At 41.9% G+C, this 25,176-nt stretch overlaps 1 protein-coding gene across 5 annotated transcripts in view; it reads left to right on the top strand.

The window, feature by feature from the left end:
- The window catches only part of MICU1 (mitochondrial calcium uptake 1), a 166,546-nt gene that overhangs the window by 116,421 nt on the left and 24,949 nt on the right, over positions 1-25,176 (top strand). For all 5 annotated transcript variants that reach the window (XM_084845591.1, XM_084845590.1, XM_084845594.1 and 2 more), the window contains 2 exons: positions 9,940-10,077; positions 18,330-18,438. In XM_084845591.1, coding sequence (XP_084701717.1) covers positions 9,940-10,077; positions 18,330-18,438 — 247 coding nt within the window. The remainder of the gene's footprint in view (positions 1-9,939; positions 10,078-18,329; positions 18,439-25,176) is intronic.

Genomic DNA, 25,176 nt, shown 5'->3' with positions numbered 1-25,176 from the left:
CATATGATGGTCTGAGGTGGGAGTGGGAGGCACTGCATTGCAGTGGTTTTGCTCCTACTTAGATGGCCAGCTCCAGAAGGTGGTGCTTGGGGAATATTGCTCGGCCCTGTGGATTCTCCAGTCTGGGGTTCCCCAGGGGTCATTTCTGTCCCCCATGCTATTTAACATCTACATGAAACCACTGAGTGCGGTCATCTGGAGTTTGGGGGCGCGTTGTCATCAGTATGCTGATGACACGCAGCTCTGTTTCTCCTTTTCATCTTCAGGTGACGCTGTGGATGTGCTAAATCGGTGCCTGGCTGCGACAACTGAAACTCAATCCAGACAAGACTGAGATGCTGTTGGTGGGTGGTTCTTCTGACCAGATTGAGGATGCTCAACCTGTTCTGGATGGGGTTGCACTCCCCCTGAAGGAGCAGGTGTGTAGCTTGGGGGTCCTCCTGGAACCATCTTTGTCACTTGAGGCTCAGGTGGCCTCAGTGGCACTGAGTGCCTTCTACCAACTTCGGTTGGTGGCCCAGCTACACCCCTATCTGGACAAGGATAACCTGGCTTCAGTTTATGCTCTGGTAATCTCCAAGTTAGATTACTTCAATGCATTCTACGTGGGGCTGCCTTTGAAGACGGTTCAGAAGCTGCAGGTCATGCAAAATGCAGCAGCCAGATTGACAACGGGGACCAGAAGGTCTGAACATATAAGACCAACTCCGGCCCGCTTGCACTGGCTGCCTGTATGTTTCTGAGCCCGATTCAGGGTGCTGGTTTTAACCTATAAAGCCTTACATGGCTTGGGACCACAATACCTGATGGAGTGCTTCTCCTGACATGAACCTACCTGTATACTGTGCTCAACACCTAAGGTCCTCCTCCAGCTGCCTACACCGAGGGAAGCTCGGAAGACGGCGACAAGGGAGAGGGCCTTTTCAGCGGCAGCCCCCAAATTATGGAATGATCTCCCTAATGAGGCCCGCCTGGCGCCAACATTGTTATCTTTTCGGCGCCAGGTTAAGAACTTTCTCTTCTCCCAGGCATTTGGCAGGATATGATAAATTTTCATCGATCCTGGAATGTCTTATGATTGTGGTTGTTAGCTTCTGAGATTGTTTGAAGTTGTTTTAGATATATGTTTCTTTTGTGTATATTGTCTGTTCATTTTTTTTATGTGAATGGTTTTTAATCTCTGTATATCATATTTTTAATGTTTTTAATCTTTGTAAACTGTCCAGCTATTGGGCGGTATAGAAATGTAATAATGATGATGATGATGATGATGATACCGGAAACTCTCAGTAGCACGTCATATATCTGATTAAGACTATAAAAGTTTATGCCAGAATACATTTGTTATCTTGAAGGTTCCACAAGAAGTTCAATTTTTTTCTGAGGCTCAATAATTCTTATGTTCACACACCATGTTTACACACCATATGGCAAATTACAAAAGGTAAACCTTTTGGGGTATAAAAGTTGTGTGCCTTTGATTTTAATTCAGGAAAAGTATTCCTTAGCTATCAGACATTTGAGAGAAACTGTGCTGGTGTATGAAAGGAGGAGGCATTGAGTTCTGGCTAGTCATCTTGCTCTGTTTAAGGTATCCTTGACAACTGCATGATAAGCGCTTGGGAAAGGACAAAATCTATATTGAAAAATACTATTTTCCTATAATGATTTTTAATAATGAGCCTCCAGTGTGGTACCTGCAGGCATCACTAAACCCGCAAAGCCAGGCTGAGGCACCTGTCAACCTGTTTTCCGTCCCTAGTTAAGCTGATGTAGAAATTACTCCATTGGCTTGAACAGGGAGGGCAAAAGCCCCCTCGGCCAAAAATTGGCTGGAGGGGGGGAGTCCACCCCCACCAAGGACCCTTAGGGCAACAAGGTCCTAAGGGTTCTTAGTGGAGGTGGACTTCACCTCTCCCTCTAGCCAGTTTTCAGCAAGGGGCCTTTTTCTCACCCACTGCAAATTAATGGAGAAATTGCTCTCTTCATTTGCATGGGAAGAGGGAGGGGGGAGAAAGAAGGAGCATACAGAGAGAGGAGCCAGAGAGAGATAATGAAAGAAAGAGGAGATAGAAAGAAAAAAGGAAAGAGAGAGAGAAAAAAGAAAAGAGCCAAAGAGAGAGAGTGAAGACAGGGACTAGCATATACACAGGTTGCACATCCATGTGTCTGTGTGCGCGCGCGCACACACACACACACACAAAGATAAGGGGAGAAGCCCGTCCCCAAATGTTGATTGCCCTCCACCCACAGCAACAGATTTGTGGTGGTGCCCAGGTACTTTTTCAAAATGCCAAATGTGCCCACTGACCCAAAATGTTGGAGACCTCTATTTTAATATATTCAGTTCTCTGCCTTGGCTCATCACTGTTTTCTTGTACAAAACTAGAAGGTTCCTTGTGCCTTTTATTCAGTAGAGGCTGTGTGACTTTCAGTAAAAAGGCATTATCTCTAATCTTTAAATGTTATTGTTTAAAATATCAAAGAAGGTTTGATCAAGGCCATTTTGTGCGTGCATGTTTTTGCATTCCTACAAAGGGACAGCTAAAGAGGAAAAGGGATTTTTATTTCAACTAGCTATCTTGGAAAACAGGGTTTGATTATTCATAGAGGAGTGTTTTCCTTGGGGAAACTATATAACTAGCAATTTTTATTACATATTTAAGTGCTTTTATGAAGTATTTGCATACTGCATATTGAAGCATCGTGTTCTGCTAGATTAATTTTGAACTTCAAACAATTCTCAGGCTGTGATTTTAAAGAATGTTTGCTTCTGTGAAATCAATCATGGTCTACTATTCCTTCTTTCATGGCTTTTCCTTAGGACCAGGGTAGGGAACCCAGTGCCCTCCAGATGTTTTCCACAATCCCTGACTATTGGCTGTGTTGGTTGGGGCTGATGGGAGTTGTAGTTAAAAATATCTAGAGGACACCAGGTTGCCTACCCCTGCCTTGGCACAATGTTCCATTTGCAAGCAATGTGCAGCATGATCTGAAGCATGTTTACCCAGAAGTAGATCCCACTGAGTCCAATGGATCTCCATTCCCAGTAAGTGTGCTTATAATTTCAGCCTTCAGGGCACTTTGCCCAAGAGGCATGCCTTACAGAACATACACACGTCTCTTTTTCAGTGTACTCTTGGTATGAAGCCTGATTTGGTGAGAGAGAGAGAGAGAGAGAGAGAGAGATGCATGTGCATTCATCACACATGATGGATGTTTGGGATCAACACAATTGCCATCATGGAAGGGAGTTCCGTATAGGAAGTCTCATCTTGTCTGAAGCAGCCTGTATGTTAAGATTCCACTTTTCCTAACACTTTGGGGCTGAGTGAGACCGCAAAGGAATTCACCTTCTGTCTATGGCAAATTACAAGGTGCATAAGAGACCAGCTTAGGTTTCTGGCAGAAGGAAGTGCTACAGCTGGTGACAACAGAAGGGGGAGGCAGTGGGGACAGTAGATATAAGCACAAATGCTTGCATATGTGCAGACTCTTTCTTCTTTTTCTTTTGGCTTGGATTTTCTAGTTATCCTTGTCCCACTATCACAGATTGCCTGTCCGAAGGACAGCAGTGCATACACTTCTGCAGCTGCATTAACCCACCTGCTTAACCTCTTTCCCTTTGTTGCTTGTGAGCTGTAAATTATGCCTGGTTAAGACCAAGTTTAAGCTGGCACAAGTACTTTTGTACTTCAGATTCTGTGACCCGGGGGAATGAAGCAGTTTCTACATCTTAATGGGCATTGGGTAGGATGCGGATATTCCACCCACTATGGAATTGTATGAAACTGCCTTATTCCCGCGTCAGACCATTAGTCCATCTAGCCCAGTACTTCTACTCCGACAGGAAGCAGCACTCCAAGGTCTTTCCCAGCTGTGCTACCTGGGATTCTTTAACCAGGGATTGAACCGAGGGCCTTCTGTATGCAAAGCAACTGAGCTGCAACCTCTCCCCTGTACCAGGCAGTATTCTGGTCTGATCAGTGGGTGCCATCACTGCTTAGGGCCTGAACCAGTATAAGCATTTGCATGTCCTGTGCCCTACTTTTAAGAGTTACAATACCCCTTACAACCCTTTCACTCCCTGCTGGAGTGGAACAGCAGGAATGAAGGGCACTGGCAGAAACAGCCTGAGGCAGCTCTTCTGTCATGGCCACAAGACTTGATTAGGCAGCAACACAAGAAGGCTTGGATGAACTCTTAAAATCCCTTAAAACATCTGTGCTATCATGCACCAGCAAGCTGTAGGTATATGGTCAAAAGCTCATCTTTTTATACATCTAAAGCAGTCTTCCCCAAGCTGGTGCCCTCCAGATGTTTTAGACCACAACTCCCAGCATTCCTGCCCATTGGCTGGGGTTGAAGAAAGTTGAAGTCCAAAACATCTGGACACTGGCTGGAGGACACCAGCTTGGGGGTGGTAGATCTAGAGAATTCTGACCCATGGCAACTGTTAAGAAATATAGAGAACATTTTTATGTTAACCTAGAGTGCATAGGGTTACCAGTTACGCAAGGCATAAATGTATCATGCTTACTGCAGTCTTTTTCTGTTCTGATGAGCACAGCATGCATTTGCTGTTGAGTTTCTGGTGAACCTCTGTGAAATTTGGGAAACCTTAAATGCTGTCAGATCAACTGACAAATTGCAGCTGGTTGAATGAGTATGGGTTATTATGCAGTCCTGTCTAAATGATGCAGCAATATTCCAGAGAGGTTCTGACAGTACGAAGGCAAGAATCTATTTGAAGAGCAGCTTGTCAGTTAGCATTGGGCTGTTATATTTCTGGAGTTTATATCTTTATTGGCGAGTTTACTTCCCTGTAAATGAGGGAATTGTGTGAAATACTGATAGAAAACACTTTTTATCCTTTGGGATATATTCCTTTTGCTTATAGTTTAATCTAGGACAGGGCTGGGGAACTACTTTAAGAATTGCCCCCACTGGGAATTGCCCCCACTGGGAATTGCCCCCACTGGGAATTGCCCCCACTGGGGCTTCCGGAGGCCAGATAATGTCAGTGGACATGGCCACGCCTGTTGATGTCATGACCCCCATCAATCTTGCTTTTCTTGGTGCTGAGAGAGGCACAGAGTTCAGTGCTGGGAGGAGCAGCTCCTCCCAGCAGCAGCTGAGTCGGGCGCCTCCTTTCAAGCCACTTGTTGTCCCGATGGGGGTGGCACATGAATGGATTCATCCGGCACTGGGAGGAACCGCTCCACCCAGTGCTGGCTGATTCAGGTGTCTCATTTAAGCGACTCTCACTGTCCTCATTAAGGGACAGCTCCTCCTAGTGCTGTCCAAGTCCCTAGCTTCACATGTGCTCACATGTATCTCCTTTTGGAGATAACAGGGTGTGTTGCCCTGGCCGTGGGCTTTGAACTCTTCGGTTAGAGGTGCCAAGATAGTGATAAATCAGATTCAAAGGTATACTTACAAGGAAACTTTATTGGGTAACTTACAGCACACAGGCGTACCCAATGGTTGGATCAGACGGCTTCTCTGAACCCAGAGCCATCGGGTACGATGGGTTTTATACAATACATATTAGCAATAAGGCAGCACGACACTAGCAAGCACCCCTAGTGTTCATTCCCAGCATAGGCTAACAGCACTTGGTTCTCAGCACAGCCACCTGTATCTCAGCATAAACACATAGCTTCACTTCTCAGGCACGGCTTAATAAGGCTTTCTACTCATTAGTAAGGAATGTGCTGGGGCTGTTATTGGCCTTCTGACTCATCTGCACATGTTCAGAGGCTTACTAACAAGGGAATTGCACCAATAATGAACTTAAGCAAGCATTCTGGATCTCTAGGCCCCTCTAACACTATAAAGGACTTGGCTACGCTCCTGGGGCCAATACACAGGGTAATTCCCCAATGCACCACTCGCCCTCCCAGTCTCTGTCCTCCAATTGCCATGGGAAATAAGAGGACACTCCACAGGCTAGATGGGGAAGTTCCCCAGTTTGGATTATGCCCATGGACTGAAAATTCCCCATCCTTGCCCTATGGTATAGCTACTTCCCTGCAGGCACTAATGGCCACATTATACTGCAAATTGTTGTGTTTAAGATTAGACTGTTAATTGAAATGGGACCCCTAAAGAAAAGCAGCATTTGCTACTAGAATTTCTCTTCCTTTTCTCATATTTTAAAACATTATTCAAAAGACCCCAGAGGCAATTTTTGATCCAAAGTCTCTGTTTCAAAAGATAGGATATAATAAATATGGAGGTCTTTAGGAAATTGTATCTTGGCAGTGTGATTAAACCATTATATTGGTGTATTTAATGGCTATGTTGCTTTGATTAAGTTTTATGAGATCAGAGAGATGCGTAGCTGGCTCATTGTTAGAGGGAAGACGTGGATAAACTTTAAATCAGTTGGTACTCTAAATTTTGTTTGAGTGGCCCTGTCCGAATAGGTTGCTTTGGAAAAACATTTCTTCCTAGCACATTCAATTTTATAGTTGGACAACATTATCTTAAAATAAATAAAGCTGTGGAAACTAACAGAGAATACGTTTTTGTGTTTAAGCTGCTGAGCCGTGTGTGTGAGCAAACTCTGAACAGGGTGCTCTTATATTATTGGGAAATTTGTTGAAAAGTGATAGGTTATTTCATAATTTGTGTGAAAAGCATCAAAATATGACATGCCACTTGTCATATTATGCAGTTACTACTCCTTAATTACTGTGCATTGCAAAGATACTTAGACTGACTCAAAAAAATTAACAGCGCAAGCAGATTCAGTGTGCATCCACTTCTTCCCTTTAACAATTGATGCAGCTATAAAACATTCACTCAGTCTCCTGTCCCTGCCCCCCATGGGCCTTGTCTGCCTGCTGGGTTCCTGTGATAAACCAGCAGTGGGATAAGCCATGCTATGGCCTCACATTTCTACCCAACCTCAGAGGGAAACAAGTCTCAGGCTAATATGTATCCTACCTTGCTCTCCCCAGATAGGCACTAATACATGACCTGGCACAATACCCTGTTCACCTGTGCCTGGGATGTCCCAAAACCTTCTGTCTACATTCACGTTTCAGTATGGGCATGAATGTTGAGTGAGCTATCGGAGTAAAGATGATGTTGCTGTTGTACTGGGCTGTAGGTGTCTATCCTGGGAGCATGTGAGCCCAGGGCTCGCTCCCCTCAGATATATGGTAGAGGTCTCTGGGGGGCTGAGTGGAGGGTATGGGGGGGGGATTTGGCAGTGGTGGTGAGGTCAGAGCACCCATGGGGGGCTGCAGTAAAGGCCTTGGAGGGCCACCACTTGTGCACCCCTGATCTAAACTGTAAGGATTGGGCCCCACAGCTCTGCAGAAGCACCGAGAGAAGGTGTGGGAACAGATTCAGAGTCAGATGAGGAAGAGGGCGAAGGGGTGGGGGAGCTAGCAAGGTCATGGGAGATAGAGCAGAGAGGAGTCTTTCTAGACACCAGCTAATCATTTGGATCAAAGCCACGTAGAAACCTCTCCACCACTGTGGGAATGCCTGATCTTATGGTAGGATCAAATGTTGGGTGAAGAGGGAGGAGCAACTTCGGGAAATGAAGTGGTCTAAAAGGTTGGCCACTCAAAAGAGGTTCCCTAGGGGAAGACTCTCCCTGAGGGTGGGTCTGGAACCGCCACTGAAGTTTTCTACTGCTGCTGGGTGCCCGTTTTGTAGCAAAGTCCTAGCACAGTGCATTGAACAAAGGGGAACTTCTTGTAATCTAATTAGTATTGTGCAAAACTGACTAAAGAACTCTGTATTGCTGGATGCTGATTAGGTCTTTAATCTGCTGTTGATCTGACTGTGATCTGCATAATAAAAACTATTTACTAAGAGAATGTCTTCCTGGTAGGGCTACAATGATGCCTGGACACTCCACATAAACCATGCCACCAAGCCTTTATCAAAAGTTTTGAACAGTTCCTTTTGTAAGAAGGCACAGTCATTTTTCCACCCCCCACAAGCTTCTAGTTCAAAGCAGTCTGAAAGTCCCTTACACATTAATATGTGCAGTGCCATTTTTCTCAGGCTTGCTTTTCAGGAGTGATGTATTGGAAAACTAAAGAAACTTGTTTTTCAAATTTTTAGCATGGTGTGTAAATGTTCAGATGCATTTATAAACTGATTATAAAACCATCTTCAGCCATTAGTCAAGCAAAGCAGCTTTGAAGCCGTTTGTGGTGTGCTAATAATGCCTTACTTCCTGAAAAATACTGGACATTAATAGAAAATAATTAGTTGCATGTGTGTGTCTAATCAAGACCTAATGTAGACTCTCCATTAGAAAATCAGGATATAAAATGGAAATCATGTTTATATGGCTATTGGGAATTGTGAAGGCATTGCTAATTTCCGGGATATTTGAGAAATGTAGATTGTGTCTTTTTTAATTGTAAATGAGGATCAAGACTTCTCAGAACAAAAGTGAAGGGGTTTTTCTTTTTACCATGAAAGATGTCAAAAGTTGTGCTTAATTCATGCATGATTACACAGCCCATTGCTCAAAGTTCTCCAACCGAATTAAAAATGTTGCTGTGTGTATCACTTGCTATACTGTGGAGAGCCACTTATATTAGAACAAAAAATTGTAGCCATTTGGGCTACTGCATGCCAAAGAGTCTGGTATAGTTTGTTATGCTTTTCTAGTTCAAAATAATATACCAATAATACAAAAAGTGAGGAATTTAAATACAGAAAGGGTTTACCTAATGTTGCCAACTTTGATGTTTTAACTGAACTATTAGTATTTTTATAGATAAAGTTGCTTATTTTTCAATGTACCTTTTTCTGCTTCTCCAGCTATAATGCTAAAAAATTTCAGTCACCTAACAGCTACATCACTAAGGGTAAATTTATGTATTGTGGTAACCCGGTGCTTTAAACTGTGTGCTTATAACTGCCCCCTTCCTTTCTTTCACAAAAAGCAGCTGGAGGCCAAGGGAGGGGATTAACTTTTTCTTCCCTGTATTGTTTTCCCACTGAAAATTGGCCACTGCACTATTTGCTCTCAAAGGTTCAATTTGCAGCAAATAGCTTCTTTGTGGGGTTGACTTCTAGCAGCAAAATGATGTTGGGAGGAAAGTTTAGCTCCCCCCATTTCTCTCCCTGTGGTTCCAATCCAGGTTGAGGTGGTGATCCTGCAACTGCTCTTTGTGAAAGAGAGGTTGTAGTTGTAAGCATATACGTCAAAGCAGGGGTGGGCAAATTGGTGGCCCTCCAGATGTTTTGGTCTGCAACTCCTATGACCCCTCAGCATTGGCTGTGTTGGCTAGGGTTGGTGGGAATTGTAGGCCAAAACATCTGGAGGGCCACGAGTTGCCCACCTCTGCTTTAAAGCATTGGCTCATTGGAACATGTAGTTTGATTCTAACAAAATGTTAACAAGATAATGTTCTAAGAATCTTAAAATGGGGAGAGATGAAGAAGTCTGTCCCCACCCCCCCAATCATAGCTCAGAACATATTTTAATCCTCCCTTATTAATTTGAGAAGCTTCCCTTATGGTTTTCAGTAGGGGCTGTAGGGTGGGTACAAAGCCACCCCTGCCACACCGCACGCCAGGTTCGGACAACATGCCAATCCATGCGGCATCATGAGAGTTATGTAAATGATGGCCTTGAGCATGACATGCACAGCTCTTTTATGAGTACTGCAAATTGTGGGTTAATTCTGGATAAGGCAACAACCCATGGATTAATTAAACCATGAGTTGTCATTACATGTGAACCAGGTCACCGTGATGTTGATGAAGGGGTCCAATATCACTAGAATTTCTTCCACTCAAAATGATGTTTTTACTTGTCTCTATCTCTCCTGATAGATTTAACATTTTCATTTGGAAGCAGAATTCTGAATAAATGCTGTTAATGTCTTTGTGCATGAAACTGTGAATGTGAATGAATGCAGAGAGTCTAGTTTTATTCTTTTTTTCTTCCAGTTTGAAAGGCACGATCCTGTAAATAGCCGGATCACCGAGCGTCAGTTTGGTAGCATGCTACTCGCTTACAGTGGAGTGCAATCCAAGAAACTCACTCTCATGCTAAAGCAACTCAAGAAGCATTTCCAGGATGGAGAGGTTAGTAGCCAGGCCAGGGGGGAAGGGGATTGAAAGGGCTGTAACTTCTTGTGAGGATGAATATTGTTTAGCTGGATTGTAAGGCAACATTCACAGGAGGAATAATCCTGTGGCTCACCAGATGCTTCCAGATGGAGGACTCCTAGCTCTACCACTCAAAAGGCGTTATTCTGTCTTTTTTTCCTTAATGGGTTTTGTTTGTTTTTTTGCAATAAGAAAAAGGTCAGAAGAAGTGATGGCGAAGACATGGGAGGGCTGCAAATTGAATACGACAGTGTTGTCTGGACCTTCCATAAAATTCTGTGAATGAGGCAGTGCGATTGCACAGTAAAAGCCTTGTTTGGATGCTCCTGCCGTCATCTGGGCATACCATGCAATTGTAAAGAAATGGAGAGTTACAAACATATGGCACTCAGAGCTCACATTTGTAGCACTATGCCCGTTTTGGTCTTTCTTTTTTGCCTGAATTAACCAGGCAAAGATGTACAACCTACTGGTGTGACCTTGAATTAATTGTCGAATATGACTGGGTAATTTGTCATTTATATATTATGAACTTATGTGGGGAAAATAAATTATGGAAACTAGGCTCATAATCTTAAGGGGAAAAGAGGTTGGAGCTGCTGTAGAAGTTAATGCGTGCTAAGAGACCTTGAATAAAAACACTTACAGGGAAAGGACATATTTTTATCTGCTAATGAAAGTCCTTGGTTATGACAGGGCAAGAATGTTGTGTCAGCTCCTTTGGAAAGCAATAGCACTCCTTTTCTGATTAACCAGTATTTGCACCCAACAATTAAACCAAAATGAGAACTGATTAAGGACCTCTGTTTCTGGAATTAGTAACCATTCCTTATATCTTAATTGCTTTAATCCAATTCCAGGTACAAAATATATTTAGCTGGAAGCCTACGATGGGCTGTTTGATCAGGTCAGTGAGTGGAGGGGCTAAGCCAGGACATTGTTGGGGCAAATAGTTCAGGGGATAGTGAGGCCAACAAGCTGTGAGTTGAGGGTAGAGGGCATTAATAAATAAAATTAAAAGTGGAAAATGCAGAATCCAGGGAGCAGACAGAATTGGCAGATGTAATAAGAGCAGACAGTGGTTCAGAGAAAGCCAGTGCAATTGACAGACTGTACTGGTTTTAATTTTATGATTTTAATTTCAATTTTTTTTGTTAACCACCCAGATAATATTTATTGTTAGGCGAGTAGTGACTTGCAGGAAAAGATGGTGCCAGCAAGCCACATGCACAACAAGACAGAGCCAAAAACAGACTCCTTCAGATTTAATCAGGGCCTAGTTAAAATACCTTAGGCTATGGCTACATTGCCTAAATGACTCTGCCAGCACATGCTGCATTTACTGAACTGATGCGGATGCTACCAGAGTGGTTTTGGGATTGCCCTATAAAGCTAGTGGGAGCTAATGGTGCCTGAAATATATTCTTCCTGGCAGCTCTAAGCCTGAACAGTTTTGCAAGGAAATCTACAAGACAAAAATGTGCTTCTCTAAATTGGGGATAACCATCCTGACTGTTTGAAAGAGTCTAATGAAGACTTCAGTTCCTCAGAAGCTCCATTTAGCTTTATAATATCAATAAAATATTTCTCGAATAATACTTAGATTCCTGGCACTTCACTGAAACTCTGGTTCATTAATAGCTTGTAAGAAAGACTGTCTCATGCATGGTATTTCCAGGACTGACAGCAGTCCTGTGTGCTTTAGCTATGAAGGCCCATGTGATCTCATTCATTATCAGCTAATATCTGGATATCACCCTTGTTATTATTTTCCCCCCTCTGATTTTTCCTCTGTTTTTTCCCCCTCTGGTTCAGTTGGGTTAAGAAAATGGGAACCAGCCCCTTCTCCTCTCATTAAAATTTCCTGTGCCCCTTTACCATGGTTAGATGCTACGTCAAAGGATCAAACTAAATGTTACTTTAATAGTGTGGTTAGCAACCATGCCTTGAGTTTTTTTAAAAAATTAATAGTAAGCTTGGGCGGGGGGCGGGGGTTCATGATTTTAATGAGGAGTGCAGCACATATGGGGGCTTTCGTTCTAATGGAAAGTGTTGCTGGAAGGAGAGTTTTATTGGGGCCATGGCTAGGGAATAAAGGATAAAATCTTTCCACCCCCCATGCTTTTGTCCAGATTAAAATCAGAACCTGCCAGCTTACTATTTGTTTGTTTGTTAAACTCCAGGCACTTTAACTATACAATTAAAGTCATGTTTAGTTTGACCCTGAGTGATGTCACCATGGCTAACCCAGCTTTCTGTTCCCTTTGGATTTGTATCATGTGTCAGTGTTGGTCAAATGCTGAACCATGAAAGGGTGGGAGGTTAACGTGTGAAGGAGGGGAGCTGGGGAAGCAGGTGTGTGGCCTTGATCCCTTAACTTTAGCTAATAGCCAAGTTCCATCCCTCATTGAAGGATAGAAAAAAACCCAACCCAATTAAAAGAAACAAGATCTTCTTTTTCAAATTGGCATTGCAATTAATGCTAATCCTATGAATTTATTTAGTGATTACTGATCTTAATGCAGAAGTGCACAGCAGCCCCTCATGGTCAGCAAGTGGGGGTGGGATAATTCAGAATTTGCTGTGTTCACAAGAAAGTGTTTTATAAATTGCCCAGTATCCAAGGGTGAAGAGTCACTAAATGTGCAAGGTTCTGTACTAGAAGGCCAAATTGTTGGTAACCTTTGGAACAGATTGCTTTTTAAAATGGACTTTAGCTCATATAAAGGGGATGGACAAGTAGCAATTTGTGTTTATCATCACACAGGAAACATTTGACAGCTCTTCGCACAGACCTGTACAGTAACTAATTAAATTAGAGGAGCCATTTATTACGGATAGCACTTGCTCACATTCAGTTCTTGTCATTCCACCTCATTGTCTGGATTTAGTTGTCCTTGCAAAACTGCTTTCGTTATCATCGGCCCGCCTTGGAGGCCTGTGTGTACAAAATTCTTGTTTAAGTAGCATATTTTATCTCTTTCTTAATTCCTTTTTTAAATAATGCCAATAAGAGAATAATTTTTAATTCCTTTTGATCTTACAAGGTTAGTTATACAGCAGAGTACCAGCAACATAGTATGGCAGCTATACCAGGCAGGTAAATTTCTGCTGTGAATGAGAGAATTTGCCTTCCAGCATGGTATCCAGTGCATCCATCAGATGCCTGAGTGTCTTGGCTTTTAGTAATATTTCATACAAGAGTGTTTCTTTACAGTATAGGGGAGGTGCTAATTCTTAAAAGGTGCAGGCCAAAGAATACCTCCATTTTTTCCCATCTCAGAAGCCACTTATGGGTGGAACTACGCAGTTGGTGGCAAACGTAAGCTTCCCAATTCTGTGTTTGCCTGCAATATTCAATACAGGGGAGGGGGCTTTTGCAGGGGGAAAACAGTGAGTAGGTGGGGGGCACTTAACCGCCTGCCACATTTCCTCTGCAACCTGTCTCTCCAGTCACTTTCTTCATTTCCCCAGGAGCAGAGGTTTAGTTATGTAATTTTTGACTCTGGATTTAATGATCTACCAGGTGGGAGGTGGGGGCTCTTTACATGCTTCACTTACTTAAAAAATGTGGTAAGCTGGTCCTGCTGCATTTGTGGGCCTCCTCATTCTGCTGAGTGGGTCCCTTAACATCTGCCCCAAAGTCCTGTGCTCATGGCACCACTGCCCAGGAAATGCATTTAGATATCCAGCTGAGTGGGAGGGTTGCAAAGGAAAAATGGTTGGTAACGAAATGGTTAAGTGGTGTTCTCTTCCTGCCCCTCTTTGCATGTAGGAATGCCATATTTACTGCTGAACATCTAATTCTGCCCTGTTTCTCAAGTATTTCTCTCCAGTACCAGTTTGGGCCCATTCTCCCTCACCTGGAGTGGCTCATCCTTTTTTTTTTTTTTTTAAGTTAGATGTTCTGCCCTGTCTTAGCATGGGACAGTTTGTTTGTTTATTTATCAGATTTTTACACTGCTTTACACAAAGTTTCAAAGTGGAGAACATACAATATCATACCATCAAAACAGCAGTAAAATATAGCAATAAAACCAGGCAATAATGAAAATACTAATCAACTATAAAACTGCACACTCCACTGTGCACTATAGACCACATCTCGCTGGATCACATTTCAAGGACAGCCTGTGTGAAGAGATGGGTCTTCAGAAGATAACTAAGATTACTTGTTAAGAAGATAACATTAGATAACTAATGTCAGAACTGTGGGGGCCTGTCTAATGACAGTTGGCAATGCGTTCCAGAGGGTGGGTGCTGCACTAAACACTGTACTCCTGAGGCAAACAACAGGAGCGTGTGGTACTCTGAAGTGCTCCTTCTGATATTTGAAATGATCAGGCAGGAGAATAAGGGGTAAGGTGATAGGTTTTCTTCATAGCATAAATGAACCAGTTTGTATCTGAATTATGTGTTTATGTTTGCTGCTATAGACTAGCAATTTTCCTTTTCTGAAGTAACTTAGTTGGATTGGCATCAGCTTGAATAAGCATTTATTGCTTCTGTTTCTGGGGCTTGTGTCTAGAAAATTACAGTATTATTTATCACCTCTATCAACACTTTTTATAACAGAATAAAAACAAAATGTAAATGCACTAAGTCACTAAAATATGGGTGAAACAATTAACACCACTAAAATCAACATGATAGAAATTACAATAAACCAACAGAATTACAAAGGAGAGGATATATGAAATCTTCAGTTTTACTTGCATAATATGTTTCGATGCATAGTATCAATGTCCCTTATAATTCTGACTTCATTTCATTTAACAAAAACAGCATTTTGAAGAAGTACAGCAATTGGCATAATTCTATTTACGATCAATTTACTGCATTATCCTGCTTTTCAGGCTTTGGGTTTTGGTATCAGGTATGCAGTAGGCACAAGGGTTTTCTCTCCTCATTGATTCCCTAATTTTACCCTGTGGCATCCTTCTCTTCCTCTATCTTAACACATCTGAAGGGGGTTGGGGGGGGGGGGACCAGCTGCCTTCCTAACCTTTCCGTTAAAGGCCCAGTGTTACAGTGATGGTGTTAAAGTAGCAAGGGCTGACGATACTCCCTTCTGTTGATCTCTTCAGTTCCAGAAAGTGATGCTAAAGTCACTCATCCATCTCACTACATACACTGCAGTAAAATGATGTCGCTGCATTTTTGTTACCAGCCAGAGAAAGTGACAATAAGAACACTTTGGAAGAAATGTTGAGGTCAAGCCTCTCCGTTTCACAACTCACTAGATTATTTTTATGGTAGTATCTCCTTTCATCCAAGCCATTTATTTCCTCTGATGCAGTTATACCACCTAAAATCATGGAGTTAGATGGGTCATCTGGCACTGCAGTCTTCAGCGTGGTGCGTGTGGGAACCAATGGGCCCTCGGGAGACCTCTTTCAGTGCCCACCAGACAGCTTTCCCCTCCTGATTTTTATTTTATTTCTTAAGACTTTTAAAAATTAAAACATTTTAACTGAAAATCTGGCATGCTGCAAAATGAAGTTCTGCTCTCCAGTTCCTTCTTTATTTAGGTTCAAAAGAGGGTTTTGTGTTTTGGACACCTATGCCTTATACTTAGGTTCTTGGACAAGTTGCTTTTCTTCTACTCTCACCAGTTTACCTTCCGTAAAATGTGCCCTGTGACCAGCCATATCCACCATGGCAGTCATTTTATGAATGGGCAACCCCCTGCAGCAGCCATTTTGTGAAAGGACCCACAACTTTCTCTCAAAATTTCCAATGTGCCCAACTGCCCCAAAAATCTTGGGACCCCTGATAAGTCTAATCCCCGGTGCTAAGGAAGGCCCATCTTCACAGTTGCCCTCCCATAAAGAACTTGTGCAATTGAGATCTCAGTTTGTCAGAAGGGCTATAGATGCATCCTGTTAAGGTACTTGCAGAGTAAATTGCGCCATGTTACTCAAGCTATGGAGCCGATCAATGTGCCCCATGAGAAGGTACTACAGCCTTTCATTTTAAGAGAAGTCACAAAGTCTTTTTTCTTTTTCTTTTTAATTGTTTGGGGGAGTTTCTTGCTTGTTCCTCTTTTGCAGCAATTAAGTTTTTCCGGAACCTAAATACAATGCTTAGTGTGTTCACTGTGTGATGTGTATGATAAAACTTTCCATAGAATTCAGCACTTTTAAGGGTGCAGTTCTAAACTTGCTGTTGAGCAAATCCCACTGAACACAATTGGATTTACTCTTGAGTAAGCATGCACGCTGTTTTCTCAAAGTGGAAGTTCCCCAGAATGCCAAAAATCAGTGTTATTTAATCTGAAGTGTTTTATTCTTTTGGGTGGTTAGAGCTATTCCAGGGTGTTCTTATGGAAAAATTGTATTTGTTTAATATTTTGGAGCAGGGCATCTGAGGCCAATCTCAAAGATCAGGCAGCTCATATAGGCACAGCCTTCCAGTGAGCAGCTAAAACACATCTTTCAGTAGGCTTTTTTGGCACTGCTTTCTAAGGTGGGACTGACCACTCTTGTTTTGACATTTTTATCTTGTTTTACACTAACTTTACTCTCAAAATGTTGAATAACTTGTTTTAATTTTGGTATATTTCTGTAACATTGTTTGCTTCCTTGAGGATGTTTATAGGAAACTGGGTTATAAATACTAGAAATGAATGCATGTTCATTTTATCTTATTTCAGTGTTTGAAAATTTCATAAGAAAAATGTTATTCCATATTGCTTTTTTTCCTTTTAAAAAATGCTTTATGTTCTACATTCTGGGGATTCTTTGATTCTAATGGACATAGGGATATTCTTTCCAAGCATCTGTTTTTCCTCTTTAATGGTCTTATTAGCTGTTTTAATTATTATTACAGTTCCACTGTCCTTACTCTTCCTCCAGTAAATCTATAGTAACACTTTTCCTCACGTAGAAGCAAAACTTAAGTAAATTGATCCACCATTAAGAAACTATGCCAAGCATATTAAGCTGTCTTCAGTTAAGCTATCATAGCTGGCCAAAGACATGTTCTTGGCTTCTAATTCAGTCATAGACTGTATATAATGTTATAGCTACAGGTCACAGCAAAGAAAAGAGTCAGAGGGGTTGGACTGACTTCCTTAAAGAGTCCAATATGTTAGATTAAAAAATTGAGGTCTTTCAGACAAGTTTACAATCCAGTGTTCTATTGCGCTCCACTGTGGACAGTTTGGCCGCAGTTCATGCAGATTGCCTCTTCATGCACATTAGATCTACTTGATCACTGCAAAGACGCTAGCAAAGCTGGCATCCCTCCAACAAGATTTTTCTGCATTTTAGTAACTTTCCCATTTTGAACTCTTTTGCTCTAGATCAAGCTCCAGATCACTATATTTTTGTGCTGAACAAGAAAGGTCCCTTTCTTTTCTTTCCATTTTCTTTCGGGATAAGAGGTTGACTCTTCATGTTTCATTGTGAACATTGCTGAACCCAAGTAGCTTTTCATTTGTATGTGTCTAATCACTTCTTTTGAGCTTGTAAAGAAAATAGATTTGATGATAATACAGTGTATGACTTGAACGTAAAGAATTTCATTATAAATGGTATTTCATAGATTGCAGTTAATTCTTAGCTTTTCTTTTTCCAATTGCATAGCACACTGATGTCTAAGCAAGGCATAATTAACAGGTTTTAAATTCTGAAAAATGAAGCTTTTTGAATTACCTAATTATTTCTTTGTAGTATAAAAGATTTTTGCTCATCAGTTAGAATTTTTAGCCTGTTGGGGCTTGTTAGTAGGGTTTAAAAATGTTTTTGTTTGTATGACTTGCTTCTGAATAAAGGCAGTTCATATTACAGAAAACATTTCAAGCAGTGTAAAGGCAGATGTTACCATTAATGGGAAAATCTAAATTGAGCCCCTTTATTTTGACATGTTATTTTCCTCCTGAGGAAGAACTCACTGTTTCGAGTTACATCTATATATTTAATATTTTGACACCCTCCACTGCAGAGGGATCTTAACATTTGAGCTTTTATCTGTATATGGATTTTATTGGAAGGGAAACAGATTTGAAGCTAAGGGTGTAATTATGAGAGAGAGAGAGCTTTTTCTTTTAATTTCCAATTTAAGCAGGCCATGTTTGTGAATTAAGAGCAGTAAGTTGGGACAGGGTCACAAGGAAATTGCCAGTATCAATTTAAAACATAATAGTCCAGTGACTTGGTTTGAGTTTCCCATTAATTTTCTTTTGTTTAAATCCAAAGCTGAAGACATTTTCATTCCCACTGCAGGGGCTGACATTTGAGGAGGTAGAGAACTTCTTCACTTTCTTGAAAAATATAAATGATGTGGATACAGCTTTAAGTTTTTATCACATGGCTGGAGCATCTCTCGATAAAGGTACTAAACATTTTATACATGTGAAATTCTTTTCTTTCATTTAAAAGAAGTTCAGACTTACATGTTCACATTACCACACCTTCCTTAAATTATAAATGTTATGGTGTTTAGGGTATAAAAACTCCTGAAATCATTGTTAGATTTATATTACAATAGGTGTGAGCAGAACATCAGTCATGATCAGTCACTAATCCGCAGACCATGCATCCTGATTCACCACCACTCCGAGTCCCAGCTGGTGGCTACTGATGTTGAATAATGTAAACAAACATTTATCTCCCTGCATATAGAGAACAGCAGGGAGGGTTTATAGGCAAGCCAACTTGCTATTGTAATAGTTTTCCACATATAGGGAGTTCTCTCTGTGTAGGGCACCATTCAGAAGTTTTTTTGTGAACCTCCTGGAGAGCTTCAGCTATTGGGCGGTATAGAAATGTAATAAATAAATAAAGGTGAGTTGAAAAATGAGGTTTTTTTGAAAATAGGATTGTTTGTTGTACTGTTCAAATACAAAATCAACTGTGAATAGCAAAAAACATTTTCCCTCTCATAATCTAAAGTGGTACAGTCTGGGAAGGACTAGACCACATTCATTGGCTAATGATCTTGATGTGCTACAGAACAGCATGTTTACACACCTCACAACCCAAATTAAGAAAAGCATTTCACAAAACCTCTTTTAACACTCATCCTAATTTTTAACCTGTTAAAAATTTGTGCCTAGCTTGGGTGTAACTCAGTCCTCAGCATCTCCAGACAAGCTGGTGAAGTAACATGATTGGGATCATGTTATTTTTGGGTTATTTTGGGAATGCTATGTTTTCATGCCTCTTCTCCAGTGTTCAGTGTGGTCATCACCCAGCTCAGCTGGGCTTTGGAGGGGTGGCGGGAGGATGTGCCCTTTTGTTGCAGCACTTACTATAGAATGTAGTCTGCCCTAATTTCCCATCCTGTGTACCAGCCAAAATCACATACTGGCATACCAAATTCAGGCAATGTTTGCAATAGAACTAATGAATTAGTTATGCTATTTGCAGCAGATCAAGTTAAATTTCACTGCACAGCTTTGTTCCCTGTGCTAAAATATGCTCCAGCGACTTAAAACATTTCCCAAGTGACTGCAAGACTTTCGGACAGTGTAAGGGATATTAGTGGAATTATAAAGGAGGCAGATTATAAATAATATTTAAAAACCCAAAATTTGTATACTTCATGCTGATTTAAGCATTAATTTTTTATGCTATCCCAATTCTGTGTGAGTGTTCCATGCTGTCGGTGAGTGTGGGTGTAAAAGGAAAGCTGGAACTTTTGAAGATGGAAGATGGCAGTACTTTCGGCATCCTGAGGAGGGATTTGGGTGCTGTTTTGGATAGGCAATTTAATGTTTTGTGATCAGGATTGAGACAGTTACACATTTCTAATGATGATTAATAATATAATTATTCAGGCAGTTTCTTCTCAGTTTGGTGACTTAGTACATTTATCCTAGCTTATACAATGTGCTGTCCTAAACAAATAAGCAACTCCACAAAGTGAAAAAAGGCTACAGTTGCTGTTTCTCACAGAAGTACCTAAATAACATAGGAAGGTTAATCTTCCCTTTCTCTAGTAATGTGTTGAATTAGAATAGACTGTTTGACTGTCAAAACAGTACGTTTATTTGATCACTGAATATAATCCATACATGCAGTATAAATCATTACCAGACCCATTGCAGCAGGCTCTATTTAGAAATACTGTAAATGGAAAGAAATAGGTAAGTAGCATAAAGCAGCTCCAAGAATTGCCTGTTTCCCATTTTCCCCCTTCGACTGCAGAAAAATATTTATTTTCCAAAATAAATAAGTAAGAGCATGTATAAGATGTATTATGCATGAGGCTAGAATTTTAAAAAAATATTTTAATCTAATTTTGAGCAATGGAATAACAACCATTTAAAAAGCATATCCATCAAAAGCAACTAGATTTGTTTAGCTCCTATAGTGCACAATGGAGTTTGCTATGTTACAGTACTAAATATATGGAACCACCTTACATTCTGATTCCTACAATCTGGTGTATAATGTCCAGGATCAAGAAGGGCAAAATGCACCTGAGTTTTTCTGAGAGATTCTTTCCCTCTGTGGAACCAGTGAACTGCTATTTAAACTCCACCATTCGCCCCATCTCTGCCAAAGCATGACTTGTATAAAGAGGAAGTGCTGCCAGCATATATGATAGTCTCTTTTCCCCTCTTGCCTGCTCACACAAATAGATGTTCCTTTTACACAGTTTTCATCTAAATTGCGAGATTGGGGTCCATGTTTTAAAAGCAGTCTGTTTTGTTATGGAAGCAGCTTTCCAGAAGAAAGCAGTCACAGAACGTCAGACACATACACACATAGCCAGCCTTTTTACTACGAAAGGCTTTCAGTATTCTTTTCTGAAATTGCAAGCCAGTTCTGTGTAAGCGACATGTAAAATTTTTTAAAAGTTGTTCTATTATGCCTTGTAAAATATTTCAGTTTTCTTGTGTTAAGGTATCCATTCCAGAAGTGTCCTATTTTACTTGGAGATTACACCCAATAAGTATGGATGGATCATCATCATAAATAAATAGAAATAGAATCTTGGTTGCTGGGATCTACCCCATGAGTTTGGCTTAACATTTTTTTCAAAAAATGCTTTGTTGTTAGAATTGTAATATGACCACCGTTAAATAATTTCCAGATAAAAATATATGATGAACAATTGTGGATGTGATGGAAAATTGTGAATATCTTGTGAATATCTCCACACTTCTCTCTCTTTCTCTCATCTGAAATAGGATTTTCCTATTCCCCCCCCACACACACACGCACACACCATGGGCAGATTAGGAACTTTTCCCTGGCGTAAGGGGAAGTTAGTTCTGTTTTGGATGAGACATTGAACACCTTGGAGATAGGAAAGGCAAGAAGTATGTCTTGTCCCCACAACAGCTGCATCATGTCCAAAGCCATTCCAGGGCAAAGAACTAAAACATTATTTCACTGAGCTCCAGTTAGAATGTGAACCAATAGTTGCTATAAATACTAAGTGAGGGAAGTAATCTGTGTTTTGAAACCAAATGTTAGGATGCTTGAGTCTGAGACAGGCAAGGATCTGGCCAGTTTCCCACTCTGCATCTACAGTGCGCTTGGTGTTTTTAATGAAGCAGACCAAATGCTGTGTTGATTCATTGCACACAATGCCCTCTGCGACTTGATTCTGCTGTGATAAAATATGTCCTCCTTCACTGAAGCCAAGAAATGGACTGCAACTTCAGGGAAGAAGGATTCGGAACAGTCTCAGTGAGGGAAGGGGTCCTTGGAAATCATCGTTTTTGCTGCTACTTCTCTCTCCACTGACAAGATGTAAGGAACTACCTTAAGCTGAATCAGGCTGAGTCCACTAGTCCAAGACTGGGGGTAGCTCTCCCAAGCAGTGGCAGCTGGTGGCCAATCTGATTGGTAGGGCAGACAGGTTGTCACCAGAGGTGGAGCCAAGGGAGTGACAGTGGAGGCAGGGCAGTCTTTTGAATCCCCAACAGCCAGCAACTCATACCACAGAAAGGGAAAACTGAGGCATGTAAACTTTAAGATTATATGTGCAAAGGGGGGGGTGGGGAAATCACAGCCCCACAAAAGCATTCTTTTGGACACAGCATTCTCCTGTTCCAACAACCACAGATAATGAAGTGACTTTAAGATCATGAGTGGGGAATCCACACAGCCACACATCGTGATAAATCATCATCATTGTCTCACATAGAAAAGCAGCCCCTGGAACACAGCCGCAAGTTATTAGAACACCCCAAAATCCACCTGTTTGTATATCCACCACGAACATCCTCCAGACCTGCATGCCTAACAGTGGAGAGAAACAACACAATACAAAAATCCAGCTTGTATATATACTACTGGTGGTCAGTACAAGAAAAACTTCAAAGAGTCTACTGTCAGCACAGTGCAGAAAGAAAGGCATGCATGTGCGCGCGCACACGCTCTCACTAATGCTCTCTCTCTCTCTCACACACACACACACACACACACTCACACTCACTCTCCCCTCTTAAAAATAATTCAAGAACCCAAAATATTCAGCATCATGGTGCTCCATTCCTCTCTCTCTCTCTCTCTCTCTCTCTCTCTCTCTCTCTCCCTCTCCCTCTCCCTCTCCCTCTCCCTCTCTCTCTCCCTCTGCTTCTACCATCAAGTTCTTGTTCGGCTGCTAGTAGCTAGTAAACCGGATGATCTACTACTGTTGCGCAGTGCTGATTTTTATTTTTTTTTAAGATGGCCACTTCATTGTCCTCTTCTCTATTGATTGCCGCCCAGCTGCTCAGAGTGCGCAGCAACAACACCCAATAGCCTGGCTTAGTGGCTCCTCCTCCTCCTGCATAGGCAGAGAGAGCCTCTTTGATTATTTATTTAAAGTTATAGGGGATCATTTCCTGAAGGTGCCCTACGCTAATGCTCCCTATTGCCTACCCTATTGCAGGGGAATGATCTCAACGGGCACGATCGTTGCACATGGCAAGTTTGCAAATCAAAGCCACTGCCAGGCTTTAGGAGGAACAAGATGGCCAAAGAGAGCCCCACAAGACAGAATGAGGAAGTAGCTTTCCAATTTGCAATTGCAAGCAAAGTGGCAACGATGTCTGTTGAAGGTTTTTGTGGGGGGGGGGCGGTCCTCTGCGTTGGCAGTTCACTGCCTCCCACACGTCTATTCCCGTTGCCACTGCTCCCAAGGTCTCAGCTACAAGTCTTTGCCAGTCCTGCTATCCAAGAACCTTTAACTGTTAAGATGTCATAGATCTGCATGGGACCTTTGACATGCAAAGCCTGTGCTCTGTTTCTGACATATGGCCACTCCCCTGCCAGATATGAATGGGATAAGCCTCAAACGTCCTTCTGCGCTTGGCAGACACCACCACAATAGTGTCTAGCAATCATTAGACCCAGTTGTGAGCATTCTCAGAAGAAGGAGGACACATGCTGAGAATCAGCCCTAACTAGCTGACGCAAATGTTACAAAGGTTCGAGCCTTGGTAAGACAGCTACATTCAAACAGTCAAAGTAATAAGTATGTTGTCCAGTCTTCCCCAACCTCATGCCTTCCAGAGGTGTTGGACTGCAACTTCCATAATTCCCAGCAGCATATTGGTGGGAATTATGGAAGTTGCAGTCCAACAACTTCCATAATTGGAAGTTCTGGAGGACACAAGGTTGGGAAAGGCTGATGCAATCTGTTGGGAAGCTTTCAGATGAGTCAATGCCTGTATGTAATTGTTTTCAATAGAAGTGACTGAGCAACACATTCTCGTGTACTGCCACTACAGTCTAGGCCATGAAAAGAACCACCCTGGGTTCTGTTTCACATTGCTGCAGCCTTTCTTGACCAAGCTCTTAGTGGTGAATGAAATTAGTGCTGCAGTGCATCCCAAGCCTTTGAGCATATCTGGCGTGCATGAACGTATCACAGAATGCGGCATGCTGTTGTATCTGTACATCAGTGCAGTACTCTGTTGAGACCCATAATTGTCAATCATTGTTGCTATCTGTGTTGTTGATTTTAGCAACTGCTCTCATAACTGGCATTGACTGATGCTTTATTCTTGAGGGAAAGTAGTAGTACTCTGTGGGGGAATATTTTTGCCACAGTTGCAGGATTCAGGCAGAGCATAGTGGGATCTCTGCCGTCTTTAGCTCTAGGGAACATAAACTTTTAGTCACGACCCATCACAAACTGACAGGACAATTTAGCAAGTCTGCTGGAAACATTAATGCAGTCCTAGACATAACTCATGTTCCTACAGCTCCTTTAGAGAGGAAGATGTAAGGTTTGGACTGAAGCTTCAGGAGACTAAGAAATCCTGGAGATATGGAGAGAAGATTGATGAGTAAAACCCTTTTTGATAATACATTTAAAACGCTAATCGGTGACCTTGAAGAAGTACTTTTTATTTAACTTTTTTTTCTTAGCAAACTGAAAGTGTCTCTGGTATGAATGTTTGCCCCCACCCCATTCCAAGCCCCACCTTGGAGTGAATTACCAGTACAATACATGGCAATCCATAACCTCTTTTCTGCTGAGGGCCACATTCCCTTGGGGGTAATCTGGTTGGGGTTGTATGCCAGTGGTGGGTGGGGCAAGAGTAAATTTGGGCAAGGTCACCTCCTCCCTCCCTCCCTCTTTCTTCTTGCCCAGTGGGCTACTGGGAAAGGGACAGATAGCTCTTGACAGAGTTTTGATCTGATCGCACACAGAGTGAAGTGCTTGCCTCAGGTGACTGATGCTGAAGGGCAGGGATGGTGTTGAGGTGTTGGAGGACATTGCTGTGTGTGCTACTCAGCCTGCCTCTTGTCCCCTAAGCTAGCTCGCTGCCCTCGGGTGTGATGAAGCTGTCCCAATGCCAAGGTTGAAGTAAGATTCAACTGCCAGTCCCATCAGCTTCTATATGTAAAATGGGGGTGGGGGCAGGGCACCACCTTGTCCTTTGCCTCAGGCAGCGAAATACCTTGGGCCAGCCCTGATGCAGAGAGCTTTTGAAATTAGTCCTCTGCATGCCCAGCCCTCATTTAAACAGAGGAGAACCAAAGCTGTATTCACTACAGATCCTTCAAAGCTTGTTTCGCTTAGTAGAAACATTTATGGTAACTTCTGATACACACCATTGTGGCTGAGCCAAAACTACTATGACCACTTTTGACATAGGATGAACACAAGCTCTTTTTT

The sequence above is a fragment of the Heloderma suspectum genome, chromosome 3 (assembly GCF_057233095.1).
Source record: "Heloderma suspectum isolate Gila_16-S chromosome 3, 16-S_ref, whole genome shotgun sequence".
NCBI classification, from domain to species: Eukaryota; Metazoa; Chordata; class Lepidosauria; order Squamata; family Helodermatidae; genus Heloderma; species Heloderma suspectum.
This window is presented reverse-complemented; position numbering and strand designations above follow the sequence as displayed.